Source organism: Bombina bombina, chromosome 1, assembly GCF_027579735.1.
Source record: "Bombina bombina isolate aBomBom1 chromosome 1, aBomBom1.pri, whole genome shotgun sequence".
Classification (NCBI taxonomy): domain Eukaryota; kingdom Metazoa; phylum Chordata; class Amphibia; order Anura; family Bombinatoridae; genus Bombina; species Bombina bombina.
In genome coordinates, this window is record NC_069499.1 from 326,239,962 (window position 1) to 326,259,858 (window position 19,897).

Consider the following 19,897-nt stretch of genomic DNA (forward strand, 5'->3'; position numbering starts at 1 on the left):
ACAGCTATAATATAAATTATAATTATATTGTAGCTATTTTAGGATTAATATTTATTTTACAGGCAACTTTGTATTTATTTTAACCAGGTACAATAGCTATTAAATAGTTAAGAACTATTTAATAGCTACCTAGTTAAAATAATTACAAAATTACCGGTAAAATAAATCCTAACCTAAGTTACAATTAAACCTAACACTACACTAGCAATAAATTAATTAAATACAATACCTACAAATAACTACAATTAAATAAACTAACTAAAGTACAAAAAATAAAAAAGAACTAAGTTACAAAAAATAAAAAAATATTTACAAACATTAGAAAAATATTACAACAATTTTAAACTAATTACACCTACTCTAAGCCTCCTAATAAAATAAAGACCCCCAAAATAAAAAAATGCCCTACCCTATTCTAAATTAAATAAGTTTAAAGCTCTTTTACCTTACCAGCTCTGAAAAGGGCCCTTTGCGGGGCATGCCCCAAAGAATTCAGCTCTTTTGCCTGTAAAAAAAAACATACAATACCCCCCCCAACATTACAACCCACCACCCACATACCCCTAATCTAACCCAAACCCCCCTTAAATAAACCTAACACTAAGCCCCTGAAGATCTCCCTACCTTGTCTTCACCTCACCGGGTCCCGATCTGTCCAGAAGAGCCTCCGATGTCTTGATCTAAGCCCAAGCGGGGGGCTGAAGAGTGACGCCCATCCTCGGGCTGAAGTCTGGATCCAATCGGCGGCTGAAGAACTCCATCATCGGGCTGAAGTCGGAAGTCCATCATCGGGATGAAGTCTTCTATCAAGCCGCATCTTCAATCTTCTTTCTTCCGGAGCGGAGCGAGCCATCTTCTTCCAAGCCGACGCGGAACATCCTCTTCAACCGACGCCTACTAGCCGAATGACGGTTCCTTTAAATGACGTCATCCAAGATGGCATCCCTCGAATTCCGATTGGCTGATAGGATTCTATCAGCCAATCGGAATTAAGGTAGGAATATTCTGATTGGCTGATGGAATCAGCCAATCAGAATCAAGGTCAATCCGATTGGCTGATCCGATCAGCCAATCAGATTGAGCTCGCATTCTATTGGCTTTTCCGATTCTGATAGAATCCTATCAGCCAATCGGAATTCGAGGGACGCCATCTTGGATGACGTCATTTAAAGGAACCGTCATTCGGCTAGTAGGCGTCGGTTGAAGAGGATGTTCCGCGTTGGCTTGGAAGAAGATGGCTCGCTCCGCTCCGGAAGAAAGAAGATTGAAGATGCGGCTTGATAGAAGACTTCATCCCGATGATGGACTTCCGACTTCAGCCCGATGATGGAGTTCTTCAGCCGCCGCTTGGATCCAGACTTCAGCCCGAGGATGGACGTCACTCTTCAGCCCCCCGCTTGGGCTTGGATCAAGACTTCGGACCCTCTTCTGGACAGATCGGGACCTGGTGAGGTGAAGACAAGGTAGGAAGATCTTCAGGGGCTTAGTGTTAGGTTTATTTAAGGGGGGTTTGGGTTAGATTAGGGGTATGTGGGTGGTGGGTTGTAATGTTGGGGGGGGGGAATTGTATGTTTTTTTTACAGGCAAAAGAGCTGAATTCTTTGGGGCATGCCCCACAAAGGGCCCTTTTCAGGGCTGGAAGGTAAAAGAGCTTTGTACTTTTTTATATTTTAGAATAGGGTAGGGCATTTTTTTTATTTTGGGGTCTTTGTTATTTTATTAGGGGGCTTAGAGTAGGTGTAATTAGTTTAAAATTGTAATATTTTTCTAATGTTTGTAAATATTTTTTTATTTTTTGTAACTTAATTCCTTTTTATTTTTTGTACTTTAGTTAGTTTATTTAATTGTAGTTATTTGTAGGTATTGTATTTAATTAATTTATTGCTAGTGTAGTGTTAGGTTTAATTGTAACTTAGGTTAGGATTTATTTTACCGGTAATTTTGTAATTATTTTAACTAGGTAGCTATTAAATAGTTCTTAACTATTTAATAGCTATTGTACCTGGTTAAAATAAATACAAAGTTGCCTGTAAAATAAATATTAATCCTAAAATAGCTACAATATAATTATAATTTATATTATAGCTATATTAGGGTTTATTTTACAGGTAAGTATTTAGATTTAAATAGGAATAATTTATTTAATAAGAGTTAATTTATTTTGTTAGATTTAAATTATATTTAACTTAGGGGGGTGTTAGTGTTAGGGTTAGACTTAGCTTTAGGGGTTAAAAAATGTATTAGAGTAGCGGTGAGCTCCGATCGGCAGATTAGGGGTTAATACTTGAAGTTAGGTGTCGGCGATGTTAGGGAGGGCAGATTAGGGGTTAATACTATTTATTATAGGGTTATTGAGGCGGGAGTGAGGCGGATTAGGGGTTAATAACTTTATTATAGTAGCGGTGCGGTCCGCTCGGCAGATTAGGGGTTAATAAGTGTAGGCAGGTGGAGGCGACGTTGTGGGGGGCAGATTAGGGGTTAATAAATATAATATAGGGGTCGGCGGTGATAGGGGCAGCAGATTAGGGGTACACAGGGATAATGTAGGTAGCGGCGGTTTACGGAGCGGCAGATTAGGGGTTAAAAAAAATATGCAGGTGTCAGCGATAGCGGGGGCGGCAGATTAGGGGTTAATAAGTGTAAGGTTAGGGGTGTTTAGACTCGGGGTACATGTTAGAGTGTTAGGTGCAGACGTAGGAAGTGTTTCCCCATAGGAAATAATGGGGCTGCGTTAAGAGCTGAACGCTGCTTTTTTGCAGGTGTTAGTTTTTTTTTCAGATCAAACAGCCCTATTGTTTCCTATGGGGGAATCGTGCACGAGCACGTTTTTGAAGCTGGCCGCGTCCATAAGCACCGCTGGTATCTAGAGTTGCAGTGGCGTTAAATTATGCTCTACGCTCCCTTTTTGGAGCCTAACGCACTGAAAACCCTGCCATTATGTGAACTCTAAATACCAGCGGTATTTAAAAGGTGCAGGGGAAAAAAAGCATGCGTTAGCTACGCGGGTCGTTACCGACAAAACTCTAAATCTAGGCGTAAGTTTGGACCGTTTTTACTGTGGAATTTTAAAAATATTGGGCCCCAAACGTCCCTTGAATTTCATAAATCGGCCCTTTTCAGCAAATTCACTTAGGAATAAAAATGAAATCTCCCATTGTTCCACTACAATTTGTGAGCTAGCTGCTCCTAAGTGTGAGCTAGCTGCTAGCTCCTAAGTGAATTTGCTGAAAAGGGCCGATTTATGAAATTCAAGGCCCATTTGGAGCACTATATTTTAAAAATTCCACAGTAAAAAGTCTCCAAACTTAGTGATACCTTAGAGGGGTGATTGTGTGAGCTAGCTGTGGTGAAATTTTAGTGGAACAATGGGAGATTTCTTTTTTATCCCAAAGTGAAATTTTTGGAAAGTGACTATTTTTGCAATTTGACGGACATTTGGGGCCCAATATTTTTAAAATTCCACAGTAAAAAGTCTCCAAACTTTGTGATATCGTAGAGGGTCATTGTGTGAGCTAGCTGTGGTGAAATTTTAGTGGAACAATGGGAGATTTCTTTTTTATTCCTAAGTGAATTTGCTGAAAAGGGCCTATTTATGCAATTCGAGGGACATATGGATCCCAATATTTTTAAAATTCCACAGTAAAAAGTCTCCAAACTTTGTGATATCATAGAGGGGTCATTGTGTGAGCTAGCTGTGGTGAAATTTTAGTGGAACAATGGGAGATTTCTTTTTTATTCCTAAGTGAATTTGCTGAAAAGGGCCGATTTATGAAATTCAAGGGACATTTGGGGCCCAATATTTTTAAAATTCCACAGTAAAAATGGTCAAAACTTAGTGATACCGTAGAGGGGTCATTGTGTGAGCTAGCTGTGGTGAAATTTTAGTGGAACAATGGGAGATTTATTTTTTATCTTAAATTGAAATTTTTGTAAAGTGACTATTTTTGCAATTTGACGGACATTTGGGGCCCAATATTTTTAAAATTCCACAGTAAAAAGTCTCCAAACTTTGTGATATCATAGAGGGTCATTGTGTGAGCTAGCTGTGGTGAAATTTTAGTGGAACAATGGGAGATTTCTATTTTATTCCTAAGTGAATTTGCTGAAAAGGGACGATTTATGAAATTCAATGCACATTTGGGGCCGTATATTTTTAAAATTCCACAGTAAAAACTCTCCAAAATGTGTGATATCATAGAGGAGTCATTGTGTGAGCTAGCTGTGGTGAAACTTTAGTGGAACAATGGGAGATTTCTTTTTTATTCCTAAGTGAATTTGCTGAAAAGGGCCGATTTATGAAATTCAAGGGACATTTGGGGCCCAATATTTTTAAAATTCCATAGTAAAAATAGTCCAAACTTAGTGATACCGTAGAGGGTTCATTGTGTGAGCTAGCTGTGGTGAAATTTTAGTGGAACAATGGGAGATTTCTTTTTTATTCCTAAGTGAATTTGCTGAAAAGGGCCGATTTATGAAATTCAAGGGACATTTGGGGCCCAATATTTTTAAAATTCCACAGTAAAAATGGTCCAAACTTAGTGATACTGTAGAGGGGTCATTGTGTGAGCTAGCTGTGGTGAAATTTTAGTGGAACAATGGGAGATTTCTTTTTTATTCCTAAGTGAATTTGCTGAAAAGGGCCTATTTATGCCATTCGAGGGACATATGGGTCCCAATATTTTTAAAATTCCACAGTAAAAAGTCTCCACACTTTGTGATATCGTAGAGGGGTCATTGTGTGAGCTAGCTGTGGTGAAATTTTAGTGGAACAATGGGAGATTTCTTTTTTATTCCTAAGTGACTTTGCTGAAAAGGGCCTATTTATGCAATTCGAGTGACATATGGGTCCCAATATTTTTAAAATTCCACAGTAAAAAGTCTCCAAACTTTGTGATATCATAGAGGGGTCATTGTGTGAGCTAGCTGTAGTGAAATTTTAGTGGAACAATGGGAGATTTCTTTTTTATTCCTAAGTGAATTTGCTGAAAAGGGCCGATTTATGAAATTCAAGGGACATTTGGGGCCCAATATTTTTAAAATTCCACAGTAAAAATGGTCCAAACTTAGTGATACCGTAGAGGGGTCATTGTGTGAGCTAGCTGTGGTGAAATTTTAGTGGAACAATGGGAGATTTATTTTTTATCCCAAAGTGAAATTTTTGGAAAGTGACTATTTTTGAAATTTGAGGGACATTTGGGGCCCAATATTTTTAAAATTCCACAGTAAAAATAGTCCAAACTTAGTGATACCGTAGAGGGGTCATTGTGTGAGCTAGCTGTGCTGAAATTTTAGTGGAACAATGGGAGATTTCTTTTTTATTCGTAAGTTAATTTGCTGAAAAGGGCCTATTTATGCAATTCGAGGGACATATGGGTCCCAATATTTTTAAAATTCCACAGTAAAAAGTCTCCAAACTTTGTGATATCATAGAGGGCTCATTGTGTGAGCTAGCTGTGGTGAAATTTTAGTGGAACAATGGGAGATTTCATTTTTTTTCTTAAGTGAATTTGCTGAAAAGGGCCGATTTATGAAATTCAAGGGACATTTGGGGCTCAATATTTTTAAAATCCCACAGTAAAAATGGTCCAAACTTAGTGATACTGTAGAGGGGTCATTGTGTGAGCTAGCTGTGGTGAAATTTTAGTGGAACAATGGGAGATTTCTTTTTTATTCCTAAGTGAATTTGCTGAAAAGGGCCTATTTATGCAATTCGAGGGACATATGGGTCCCAATATTTTTAAAATTCCACAGTAAAAAGTCTCCAAACTTTGTGATATCGTAGAGGGGTCATTGTGTGAGCTAGCTGTCGTGAAATTTTAGTTGAACAATGGGAGATTTCTTTTTTATTCCTAAGTGAATTTGCTGAAAAGGGCCTATTTATGCAATTCGAGGGACATATGGGTCCCAATATTTTTAAAATTCCACTGTAAAAAGTCTCCAAACTTTGTGATATCGTAGAGGGGTCATTGTGTGAGCTAGCTGTGGTGAAATTTTAGTGGAACAATGGGAGATTTCTTTTTTATTCCTAAGTGAATTTGCTGAAAAGGGCCGATTTATGAAATTCAAGGCACATTTGGGGCCCTATATTTTTAAAATTCCACAGTAAAAACTCTCCAAAATGTGTGATATCGTAGAGGGGTCATTGTGTGAGCTAGCTGTGGTGAAACTTTAGTGGAACAATGGGAGATTTCTTTTTTATTCCTAAGTGAATTTGCTGAAAAGGGCCGATTTATGAAATTCAAGGCACATTTGGGGCCCTATATTTTTAAAATTCCACAGTAAAAACTCTCCAAAATGTGTGATACCGTAGAGGGGTCATTGTGTGAGCTAGCTGTGGTGAAACTTTAGTGGAACAATGGGAGATTTCTTTTTTATTCCTAAGTGAATTTGCTGAAAAGGGCCGATTTATGAAATTCAAGGGACATTTGGGGCCCAATATTTTTAAAATTCCACAGTAAAAATGGTCCAAACTTAGTGATACCGTAGAGGGGTCATTGTGTGAGCTAGCTGTGGTGAAATTTTAGTGGAACAATGGGAGATTTATTTTTTATCCCAAAGTGAAATTTTTGGAAAGTGACTATTTTTGCAATTTGAGGGACATTTGGGGCCCAATATTTTTAAAATTCCACAGTAAAAATAGTCGAAACTTAGTGATACCGTAGAGGGGTCATTGTGTGAGCTAGCTGTGGTGAAATTTTAGTGGAACAATGGGAGATTTCTTTTTTATCCCAAAGTGAAATTTTTGGAAAGTGACTATTTTTGCAATTTGAGGGACATTTTGGGCCCAATATTTTTAAAATTCCACAGTAAAAATAGTCCAAACTTAGTGATACCGTAGAGGGGTCATTGTGTGAGCTAGCTGTGGTGAAATTTTAGTGGAACAGTGGGAGATTTATTTTTTATTCCTAAGTTAATTTGCTGAAAAGGGCCTATTTATGCAATTCGAGGGACATATGGGGCCCAATATTTTTAAAATTCCACAGTAAAAAGTCTCCAAACTTTGTGATATCGTAGAGGGTCATTGTGTGAGCTAGCTGTGGTGAAATTTTAGTGGAACAATGGGAGATTTCTTTTTTATTCCTAAGTGAATTTGCTGAAAAGGGCCGATTTATGAAATTCAAGGGACATTTGGGGCCCAATATTTTTAAAATTCCACAGTAAAAATGGTCCAAACTTTGTGATACCGTAGAGGGGACATTGTGTGAGCTAGCTGTGGTGAAATTTTAGTGGAACAATGGGAGATTTCTTTTTTATCCCGAAATGAATTTGCTGAAAAGGGACTATTTATGCAATTCGAGGGACATATGGGTCCCAATATTTTTAAAATTCCACAGTAAAAAGTCTCCAAACTTTGTGATATCATAGAGGGCTCATTGTGTGAGCTAGCTGTGGTGAAATTTTAGTGGAACAATGGGAGATTTCATTTTTTTTCTTAAGTGAATTTGCTGAAAAGGGCCGATTTATGAAATTCAAGGGACATTTGGGGCTCAATATTTTTAAAATTCCACAGTAAAAATGGTCCAAACTTAGTGATACTGTAGAGGGGTCATTGTGTGAGCTAGCTGTGGTGAAATTTTAGTGGAACAATGGGAGATTTCTTTTTTATTCCTAAGTGAATTTGCTGAAAAGGGCCTATTTATGCAATTCGAGGGACATATGGGTCCCAATATTTTTAAAATTCCACAGTAAAAAGTCTCCAAACTTTGTGATATCGTAGAGGGGTCATTGTGTGAGCTAGCTGTCGTGAAATTTTAGTTGAACAATGGGAGATTTCTTTTTTATTCCTAAGTGAATTTGCTGAAAAGGGCCTATTTATGCAATTCGAGGGACATATGGGTCCCAATATTTTTAAAATTCCACTGTAAAAAGTCTCCAAACTTTGTGATATCGTAGAGGGGTCATTGTGTGAGCTAGCTGTGGTGAAATTTTAGTGGAACAATGGGAGATTTCTTTTTTATCCCAAAGTGAAATTTTTGGAAAGTGACTATTTTTGCAATTTGAGGGACATTTGGGGCCCAATACTTTTAAAATTCCACAGTAAAAAATAGTCCAGACTTAGTGATACCATAGAGGGGTCATTGTGTGAGCTAGCTGTGGTGAAATTTTAGTGGAACAATGGGAGATTTCTTTTTTATTCCTAAGTGAATTTGCTGAAAAGGGCCGATTTATGAAATTCAAGGCACATTTGGGGCCCTATATTTTTAAAATTCCACAGTAAAAACTCTCCAAAATGTGTGATACCGTAGAGGGGTCATTGTGTGAGCTAGCTGTGGTGAAACTTTAGTGGAACAATGGGAGATTTCTTTTTTATTCCTAAGTTAATTTGCTGAAAAGGGCCTATTTATGCAATTCGAGGGACATATGGGGCCCAATATTTTTAAAATTCCACAGTAAAAAGTCTCCAAACTTTGTGATATCGTAGAGGGTCATTGTGTGAGCTAGCTGTGGTGAAATTTTAGTGGAACAATGGGAGATTTCTTTTTTATTCCTAAGTGAATTTGCTGAAAAGGGCCGATTTATGAAATTCAAGGGACATTTGGGGCCCAATATTTTTAAAATTCCACAGTAAAAATGGTCCAAACTTTGTGATACCGTAGAGGGGACATTGTGTGAGCTAGCTGTGGTGAAATTTTAGTGGAACAATGGGAGATTTCTTTTTTATCCCAATGTGAAATTTTTGGAAAGTGACAATTTTTGCAATTTGAGGGACATTTGGGGCCCAATATTTTTAAAATTCCACAGTAAAAATAGTCCAAACTTAGTGATACTGTAGAGGGTTCATTGTGTGAGCTAGCTGTGGTGAAATTTTAGTGGAACAATGGGAGATTTCTTTTTTATTCCTAAGTGAATTTGCTGAAAAGGGCCGATTTATGAAATTCAAGGGACATTTGGGGCCCTATATTTTTAAAATTCCACAGTAAAAATGGTCCAAACTTAGTGATACCATAGAGGGGTCATTGTGTGAGCTAGCTGTGGTGAAATTTTAGTGGAACAATGGGAGATTTCTTTTTTATCCCAAAGTGAGATTTTTGGAAACTGACTATTTTTGCAATTTGAGGGACATTTGGGGCCCAATATTTTTAAAATTCCACAGTAAAAATGGTCCAAACTTAGTGATACCGTAGAGGGGTCATTGTGTGAGCTAACTGTGGTGAAATTTTAGTGGAACAATGGGAGATTTCTTTTTTATCCCAATGTGAAATTTTTGGAAAGTGACAATTTTTGCAATTTGAGGGACATTTGGGGCCCAATATTTTTAAAATTCCACAGTAAAAATAGTCCAAACTTAGTGATACTGTAGAGGGTTCATTGTGTGAGCTAGCTGTGGTGAAATTTTAGTGGAACAATGGGAGATTTCTTTTTTATTCCTAAGTGAATTTGCTGAAAAGGGCCGATTTATGAAATTCAAGGGACATTTGGGGCCCTATATTTTTAAAATTCCACAGTAAAAATGGTCCAAACTTAGTGATACCATAGAGGGGTCATTGTGTGAGCTAGCTGTGGTGAAATTTTAGTGGAACAATGGGAGATTTCTTTTTTATTCCTAAGTGAATTTGCTGAAAAGGGCCTATTTATGCCATTCGAGGGACATATGGGTCCCAATATTTTTAAAATTCCACAGTAAAAAGTCTCCACACTTTGTGATATCGTAGAGGGGTCATTGTGTGAGCTAGCTGTGGTGAAATTTTAGTGGAACAATGGGAGATTTCTTTTTTATTCCTAAGTGACTTTGCTGAAAAGGGCCTATTTATGCAATTCGAGTGACATATGGGTCCCAATATTTTTAAAATTCCACAGTAAAAAGTCTCCAAACTTTGTGATATCATAGAGGGGTCATTGTGTGAGCTAGCTGTAGTGAAATTTTAGTGGAACAATGGGAGATTTCTTTTTTATTCCTAAGTGAATTTGCTGAAAAGGGCCGATTTATGAAATTCAAGGGACATTTGGGGCCAATATTTTTAAAATTCCACAGTAAAAATGGTCCAAACTTAGTGATACCGTAGAGGGGTCATTGTGTGAGCTAGCTGTGGTGAAATTTTAGTGGAACAATGGGAGATTTATTTTTTATCCCAAAGTGAAATTTTTGGAAAGTGACTATTTTTGAAATTTGAGGGACATTTGGGGCCCAATATTTTTAAAATTCCACAGTAAAAATAGTCCAAACTTAGTGATACCGTAGAGGGGTCATTGTGTGAGCTAGCTGTGCTGAAATTTTAGTGGAACAATGGGAGATTTCTTTTTTATTCGTAAGTTAATTTGCTGAAAAGGGCCTATTTATGCAATTCGAGGGACATATGGGGCCCAATATTTTTAAAATTCCACAGTAAAAAGTCTCCAAACTTTGTGATATCGTAGAGGGTCATTGTGTGAGCTAGCTGTGGTGAAATTTTAGTGGAACAATGGGAGATTTCTTTTTTATTCCTAAGTGAATTTGCTGAAAAGGGCCGATTTATGAAATTCAAGGGACATTTGGGGCCCAATATTTTTAAAATTCCACAGTAAAAATGGTCCAAACTTTGTGATACCGTAGAGGGGACATTGTGTGAGCTAGCTGTGGTGAAATTTTAGTGGAACAATGGGAGATTTCTTTTTTATCCCTAAATGAATTTGCTGAAAAGGGACTATTTATGCAATTCGAGGGACATATGGGTCCCAATATTTTTAAAATTCCACAGTAAAAAGTCTCCAAACTTTGTGATATCATAGAGGGCTCATTGTGTGAGCTAGCTGTGGTGAAATTTTAGTGGAACAATGGGAGATTTCATTTTTTTTCTTAAGTGAATTTGCTGAAAAGGGCCGATTTATGAAATTCAAGGGACATTTGGGGCTCAATATTTTTAAAATCCCACAGTAAAAATGGTCCAAACTTAGTGATACTGTAGAGGGGTCATTGTGTGAGCTAGCTGTGGTGAAATTTTAGTGGAACAATGGGAGATTTCTTTTTTATTCCTAAGTGAATTTGCTGAAAAGGGCCTATTTATGCAATTCGAGGGACATATGGGTCCCAATATTTTTAAAATTCCACAGTAAAAAGTCTCCAAACTTTGTGATATCGTAGAGGGGTCATTGTGTGAGCTAGCTGTCGTGAAATTTTAGTTGAACAATGGGAGATTTCTTTTTTATTCCTAAGTGAATTTGCTGAAAAGGGCCTATTTATGCAATTCGAGGGACATATGGGTCCCAATATTTTTAAAATTCCACTGTAAAAAGTCTCCAAACTTTGTGATATCGTAGAGGGGTCATTGTGTGAGCTAGCTGTGGTGAAATTTTAGTGGAACAATGGGAGATTTCTTTTTTATCCCAAAGTGAAATTTTTGGAAAGTGACTATTTTTGCAATTTGAGGGACATTTGGGGCCCAATATTTTTAAAATTCCACAGTAAAAAATAGTCCAGACTTAGTGATACCATAGAGGGGTCATTGTGTGAGCTAGCTGTGGTGAAATTTTAGTGGAACAATGGGAGATTTCTTTTTTATTCCTAAGTGAATTTGCTGAAAAGGGCCGATTTATGAAATTCAAGGCACATTTGGGGCCCTATATTTTTAAAATTCCACAGTAAAAACTCTCCAAAATGTGTGATATCGTAGAGGGGTCATTGTGTGAGCTAGCTGTGGTGAAACTTTAGTGGAACAATGGGAGATTTCTTTTTTATTCCTAAGTGAATTTGCTGAAAAGGGCCGATTTATGAAATTCAAGGCACATTTGGGGCCCTATATTTTTAAAATTCCACAGTAAAAACTCTCCAAAATGTGTGATACCGTAGAGGGGTCATTGTGTGAGCTAGCTGTGGTGAAACTTTAGTGGAACAATGGGAGATTTCTTTTTTATTCCTAAGTGAATTTGCTGAAAAGGGCCGATTTATGAAATTCAAGGGACATTTGGGGCCCAATATTTTTAAAATTCCACAGTAAAAATGGTCCAAACTTAGTGATACCGTAGAGGGGTCATTGTGTGAGCTAGCTGTGGTGAAATTTTAGTGGAACAATGGGAGATTTATTTTTTATCCCAAAGTGAAATTTTTGGAAAGTGACTATTTTTGCAATTTGAGGGACATTTGGGGCCCAATATTTTTAAAATTCCACAGTAAAAATAGTCGAAACTTAGTGATACCGTAGAGGGGTCATTGTGTGAGCTAGCTGTGGTGAAATTTTAGTGGAACAATGGGAGATTTCTTTTTTATCCCAAAGTGAAATTTTTGGAAAGTGACTATTTTTGCAATTTGAGGGACATTTTGGGCCCAATATTTTTAAAATTCCACAGTAAAAATAGTCCAAACTTAGTGATACCGTAGAGGGGTCATTGTGTGAGCTAGCTGTGGTGAAATTTTAGTGGAACAGTGGGAGATTTATTTTTTATTCCTAAGTTAATTTGCTGAAAAGGGCCTATTTATGCAATTCGAGGGACATATGGGGCCCAATATTTTTAAAATTCCACAGTAAAAAGTCTCCAAACTTTGTGATATCGTAGAGGGTCATTGTGTGAGCTAGCTGTGGTGAAATTTTAGTGGAACAATGGGAGATTTCTTTTTTATTCCTAAGTGAATTTGCTGAAAAGGGCCGATTTATGAAATTCAAGGGACATTTGGGGCCCAATATTTTTAAAATTCCACAGTAAAAATGGTCCAAACTTTGTGATACCGTAGAGGGGACATTGTGTGAGCTAGCTGTGGTGAAATTTTAGTGGAACAATGGGAGATTTCTTTTTTATCCCTAAATGAATTTGCTGAAAAGGGACTATTTATGCAATTCGAGGGACATATGGGTCCCAATATTTTTAAAATTCCACAGTAAAAAGTCTCCAAACTTTGTGATATCATAGAGGGCTCATTGTGTGAGCTAGCTGTGGTGAAATTTTAGTGGAACAATGGGAGATTTCATTTTTTTTCTTAAGTGAATTTGCTGAAAAGGGCCGATTTATGAAATTCAAGGGACATTTGGGGCTCAATATTTTTAAAATTCCACAGTAAAAATGGTCCAAACTTAGTGATACTGTAGAGGGGTCATTGTGTGAGCTAGCTGTGGTGAAATTTTAGTGGAACAATGGGAGATTTCTTTTTTATTCCTAAGTGAATTTGCTGAAAAGGGCCTATTTATGCAATTCGAGGGACATATGGGTCCCAATATTTTTAAAATTCCACAGTAAAAAGTCTCCAAACTTTGTGATATCGTAGAGGGGTCATTGTGTGAGCTAGCTGTCGTGAAATTTTAGTTGAACAATGGGAGATTTCTTTTTTATTCCTAAGTGAATTTGCTGAAAAGGGCCTATTTATGCAATTCGAGGGACATATGGGTCCCAATATTTTTAAAATTCCACTGTAAAAAGTCTCCAAACTTTGTGATATCGTAGAGGGGTCATTGTGTGAGCTAGCTGTGGTGAAATTTTAGTGGAACAATGGGAGATTTCTTTTTTATCCCAAAGTGAAATTTTTGGAAAGTGACTATTTTTGCAATTTGAGGGACATTTGGGGCCCAATACTTTTAAAATTCCACAGTAAAAAATAGTCCAGACTTAGTGATACCATAGAGGGGTCATTGTGTGAGCTAGCTGTGGTGAAATTTTAGTGGAACAATGGGAGATTTCTTTTTTATTCCTAAGTGAATTTGCTGAAAAGGGCCGATTTATGAAATTCAAGGCACATTTGGGGCCCTATATTTTTAAAATTCCACAGTAAAAACTCTCCAAAATGTGTGATATCGTAGAGGGGTCATTGTGTGAGCTAGCTGTGGTGAAACTTTAGTGGAACAATGGGAGATTTCTTTTTTATTCCTAAGTGAATTTGCTGAAAAGGGCCGATTTATGGAATTCAAGGCACATTTGGGGCCCTATATTTTTAAAATTCCACAGTAAAAACTCTCCAAAATGTGTGATACCGTAGAGGGGTCATTGTGTGAGCTAGCTGTGGTGAAACTTTAGTGGAACAATGGGAGATTTCTTTTTTATTCCTAAGTGAATTTGCTGAAAAGGGCCGATTTATGAAATTCAAGGGACATTTGGGGCCCAATATTTTTAAAATTCCACAGTAAAAATGGTCCAAACTTAGTGATACCGTAGAGGGGTCATTGTGTGAGCTAGCTGTGGTGAAATTTTAGTGGAACAATGGGAGATTTATTTTTTTATCCCAAAGTGAAATTTTTGGAAAGTGACTATTTTTGCAATTTGAGGGACATTTGGGGCCCAATATTTTTAAAATTCCACAGTAAAAATAGTCGAAACTTAGTGATACCGTAGAGGGGTCATTGTGTGAGCTAGCTGTGGTGAAATTTTAGTGGAACAATGGGAGATTTCTTTTTTATCCCAAAGTGAAATTTTTGGAAAGTGACTATTTTTGCAATTTGAGGGACATTTTGGGCCCAATATTTTTAAAATTCCACAGTAAAAATAGTCCAAACTTAGTGATACCGTAGAGGGGTCATTGTGTGAGCTAGCTGTGGTGAAATTTTAGTGGAACAGTGGGAGATTTATTTTTTATTCCTAAGTTAATTTGCTGAAAAGGGCCTATTTATGCAATTCGAGGGACATATGGGGCCCAATATTTTTAAAATTCCACAGTAAAAAGTCTCCAAACTTTGTGATATCGTAGAGGGTCATTGTGTGAGCTAGCTGTGGTGAAATTTTAGTGGAACAATGGGAGATTTCTTTTTTATTCCTAAGTGAATTTGCTGAAAAGGGCCGATTTATGAAATTCAAGGGACATTTGGGGCCCAATATTTTTAAAATTCCACAGTAAAAATGGTCCAAACTTTGTGATACCGTAGAGGGGACATTGTGTGAGCTAGCTGTGGTGAAATTTTAGTGGAACAATGGGAGATTTCTTTTTTATCCCTAAATGAATTTGCTGAAAAGGGACTATTTATGCAATTCGAGGGACATATGGGTCCCAATATTTTTAAAATTCCACAGTAAAAAGTCTCCAAACTTTGTGATATCATAGAGGGCTCATTGTGTGAGCTAGCTGTGGTGAAATTTTAGTGGAACAATGGGAGATTTCATTTTTTTTCTTAAGTGAATTTGCTGAAAAGGGCCGATTTATGAAATTCAAGGGACATTTGGGGCTCAATATTTTTAAAATTCCACAGTAAAAATGGTCCAAACTTAGTGATACTGTAGAGGGGTCATTGTGTGAGCTAGCTGTGGTGAAATTTTAGTGGAACAATGGGAGATTTCTTTTTTATTCCTAAGTGAATTTGCTGAAAAGGGCCTATTTATGCAATTCGAGGGACATATGGGTCCCAATATTTTTAAAATTCCACAGTAAAAAGTCTCCAAACTTTGTGATATCGTAGAGGGGTCATTGTGTGAGCTAGCTGTCGTGAAATTTTAGTTGAACAATGGGAGATTTCTTTTTTATTCCTAAGTGAATTTGCTGAAAAGGGCCGATTTATGAAATTCAAGGGACATTTGGGGCCCAATATTTTTAAAATTCCACAGTAAAAATGGTCCAAACTTAGTGATACCGTAGAGGGGTCATTGTGTGAGCTAGCTGTGGTGAAATTTTAGTGGAACAATGGGAGATTTATTTTTTATCCCAAAGTGAAATTTTTGGAAAGTGACTATTTTTGCAATTTGAGGGACATTTTGGGCCCAATATTTTTAAAATTCCACAGTAAAAATAGTCCAAACTTAGTGATACCGTAGAGGGGTCATTGTGTGAGCTAGCTGTGGTGAAATTTTAGTGGAACAGTGGGAGATTTATTTTTTATTCCTAAGTTAATTTGCTGAAAAGGGCCTATTTATGCAATTCGAGGGACATATGGGGCCCAATATTTTTAAAATTCCACAGTAAAAAGTCTCCAAACTTTGTGATATCGTAGAGGGTCATTGTGTGAGCTAGCTGTGGTGAAATTTTAGTGGAACAATGGGAGATTTCTTTTTTATTCCTAAGTGAATTTGCTGAAAAGGGCCGATTTATGAAATTCAAGGGACATTTGGGGCCCAATATTTTTAAAATTCCACAGTAAAAATGGTCCAAACTTTGTGATACCGTAGAGGGGACATTGTGTGAGCTAGCTGTGGTGAAATTTTAGTGGAACAATGGGAGATTTCTTTTTTATCCCTAAATGAATTTGCTGAAAAGGGACTATTTATGCAATTCGAGGGACATATGGGTCCCAATATTTTTAAAATTCCACAGTAAAAAGTCTCCAAACTTTGTGATATCATAGAGGGCTCATTGTGTGAGCTAGCTGTGGTGAAATTTTAGTGGAACAATGGGAGATTTCATTTTTTTTCTTAAGTGAATTTGCTGAAAAGGGCAGATTTATGAAATTCAAGGGACATTTGGGGCTCAATATTTTTAAAATTCCACAGTAAAAATGGTCCAAACTTAGTGATACTGTAGAGGGGTCATTGTGTGAGCTAGCTGTGGTGAAATTTTAGTGGAACAATGGGAGATTTCTTTTTTATTCCTAAGTGAATTTGCTGAAAAGGGCCTATTTATGCAATTCGAGGGACAAATGGGTCCCAATATTTTTAAAATTCCACAGTAAAAAGTCTCCAAACTTTGTGATATCGTAGAGGGGTCATTGTGTGAGCTAGCTGTCGTGAAATTTTAGTTGAACAATGGGAGATTTCTTTTTTATTCCTAAGTGAATTTGCTGAAAAGGGCCGATTTATGAAATTCAAGGGACATTTGGGGCCCAATATTTTTAAAATTCCACAGTAAAAATGGTCCAAACTTAGTGATACCGTAGAGGGGTCATTGTGTGAGCTAGCTGTGGTGAAATTTTAGTGGAACAATGGGAGATTTATTTTTTATCCCAAAGTGAAATGTTTGGAAAGTGACTATTTTTGCAATTTGAGGGACATTTGGGGCCCAATATTTTTAAAATTCCACAGTAAAAATAGTCCAAACTTAGTGATACCGTAGAGGGGTCATTGTGTGAGCTAGCTGTGGTGAAATTTTAGTGGAACAATGGGAGATTTCTTTTTTATTCCTAAGTGAATTTGCTGAAAAGGGCCAATTTATGCAATTTGAGCGACATTTGGGGCCCAATATTTTTAAAATTCCACAGTAAAAACTCTCCAAAATGTATGATATCGTAGAGGGGTCATTGTGTGAGCTAGCTATTGTGAAAATGTAGTGGCACAATGGGAGATTTTGCTTTTATCCCTAAGTGAAATTGCTTGAAAGTGATGATTTTTGCAATTTTAGGGAAGTTTGGGGCCCTATATTTTTAAAATTCCACACTAAAAAGTTTCCATACTTTGTGATATCTTAGTAGGGTCATTGTTTGAACTAGCTGTGGTGAAAATGTAGTGGCACAATGGGGAATTTTGTTTTTAACGCTTAGAGAAATGCTGGAATATGACTTTTTTTTACATTTGAGTGACATTTATAACAAAAATGCTTGTGGTATTCATTAAAACATTTATTATTAGCATATATGTATGGTACAGCCTTTCATAGTCTTAAGAAAGTACTAACAAATAAGTGTCTGATAGCTTGACTACTGTTTTAAACCTGTCTGATAGCTCCAAAACAGTGTCTGATAGCTTGACTTGGATTTTTAAACTGTCTGATAGCTTGACTCCAGTTGCATTTGTGCCTTTCAGCTCTAAACAAGTGCTGAAGATGGTGCGGCACGCCACTTTGGGCAATTTTCTGAGCAGGATTTATTCTTGTGAAAGTGCAACACATCTTAGTGTGTTGCACATTCACAAGAACAAGTCCAGCTCTGAAAATTGCTGAACGCACGCTTGCGCCAGCCATCTGGGGGACGTGTACTAATAAGATACATTTATATATAGAATATTTAGTGGACTGTGGTACCCATATTTTACGGTTCCTATTTTTTTCATTCTGCTAACGTTTTTGTACAGATTAGAACATTTACATCTGTCAAAGCACGCATATCTAAGAATTTGTATTTTTATCAAGTTTAAAAAACATGTTATGGTCTGATATTATAATACAACTTAATTTCTAATATTGTTCACTGGAAAAAATATGTATACAATATTAAATTGCAGTGTTTACAAGAAGGCGACATGACAGTTAATGAAGCATTTGCAAAGCTATAATTATTATTTTTTTTCGTTTTGTCTGCCATTTGTGGTATTAGCTCGGCTTGAGGTACCACTCTTTTTACGTGGTCAAAAAGTCAGAAAACAATCGCCTAGCATGAATGATTTCAGGAACTATAACCAAATATAACACGCATTGTCTAGAGATGTATTATTTGAACACCAGTCGACTTCAATCTAAAAATTAAAAAGCTTGCTGCTGACTAGATTAATCACGTGTCCTGTTCTCGTGTCCCCGGGCGGGAAACCTAAGTCACTAATTCCGTCAGGTGTGCCCGAAATGTCTGGCAAGTGGCAAGTGCTAGTCTCAGTAAAAGTTGAATGTCAGGTGCTCACTAGCAGTATTAGACATACACACGCCCCGGGAATCCTGATACAGTGAGAGGGCGGTGCGGCAATTTCAGCTGCTGACCCGCCCCAGTTGTGTAACCCAGACAAGGCGCATGGAGTGGACTAATTGAGGAATAGTGTAGCTATACGACAAACTAATTAACGTTTGTAATCATCATGCTCCAACATCATGTTCGTCACTAACTGAAGGGTTTGCGCACTCTAACAACTAATATCGTAAATCAATAAAACATAGTAATGCCCGTATTGTGAAACCATACTTTTATAAAGCTTGTATACGATAAAATCTGAAATTACACATGCAATACCCGTCATAATATAGCATCCTAACCTTAACGGTGCGTAAAAAAAAAACTGTACAACCCAGAATTGGGTACCTGGATCTCGTGGATGCGGCTGAATCCGTCCCTCCAGAAAAACTCAACCAGGTTTGTCACGGTACCCGGGCCCGGCATTTCCTTCAGGCTCTTTCCCAGGGCCGCTCTTTTCACGTTCCCCCGTCCCCTCCTCAACCCCTCTCCAGAACTCCCCCGGATAAGACTCCTCCTGTCCCCCAGCACTTGGCCCGCAGCCTGCAGTTCAGGGAGGCGGTGAAAACATCTTATCCAGATCCCTAAACCTGCCCCTACATCCAAAAACTGCCTGCCGGTTCCCCCCAACATCTTTCCTAACAGATCAATTCCCTTATAAAATTTCATTCTAAAAATAGGGCTAATAAACTTTCCTGCTACTAAGCACTTTCTCCCCTTTCTGTGTATTTAATATTTGTTACCAGATGCTGACTCCTACCAGCTCCTATCCCCTTGTAAACTTCACTGCTCCCTGGGCATCAGTTTACAGACCATTATTTTAGACTCCCTCCCCTAAAGGCTGGGAAAAGGGGTGGTGGTCACAGATGAGAGGTCTCGAATCTAATGTGTGTATACTAGAGAAGACTCCCTTAAACAGGACCTCTCAACACACACACCTCTTCAAAGTGGTATGTTCACTTATTTTTTTTAAAAAGTGCAGCCTTCGTTGCAAGCACTCGGCATTTCCAGCAATCTTGTTCTTCCTTATATCGGTAATAATTTGTAAAGGGTGATAGCATCTCTGAGTTTCAAATGGCATATCAGTTTCCCAGCTGTTATTTTAGTATTGTTGTCACAGAATACACTGCAATAACTGTATTGTTGCTCTACAGCAATTGTGGCGAATTATCTTTAAAATATTGTGTGATGTGCTTTGCTTGATGCGTTTTATTTGTTATAACCATGTAATTAAGGAATTACACTAGCCATAACAACTTTTTTTGTGTAAAATCTGATAAATGTAGCACCAAAAAAACACGTTTTTTTGCACATATTATAAACAATGTTTCCAATTCATAAGTAATTTGTATATGCTATTAACTTCCTAGTAAGTGCACTCTGGTGGTTGTCCACATCCAGGTCCCTTACACATCACATGCATTTTTTATATATATATATATATATATATATATATATATATATATATATATATATATATATATATATATATA

General features: G+C 37.3%; 1 protein-coding gene across 1 annotated transcript in view; it reads right to left on the minus strand.

The window, feature by feature from the left end:
- LOC128645254 (cytochrome P450 27C1) overlaps positions 1-19,185 on the minus strand; it is a 570,060-nt gene extending 550,875 nt beyond the window's left edge. Inside the window, exon 1 of the mRNA XM_053698100.1 lies at positions 18,753-19,185. Within this exon, the coding sequence (XP_053554075.1) occupies positions 18,753-19,073 (321 nt within the window). The 5' untranslated portion in view covers positions 19,074-19,185. The remainder of the gene's footprint in view (positions 1-18,752) is intronic.
- Between the last annotated feature and the right edge of the window lie 712 nt (positions 19,186-19,897).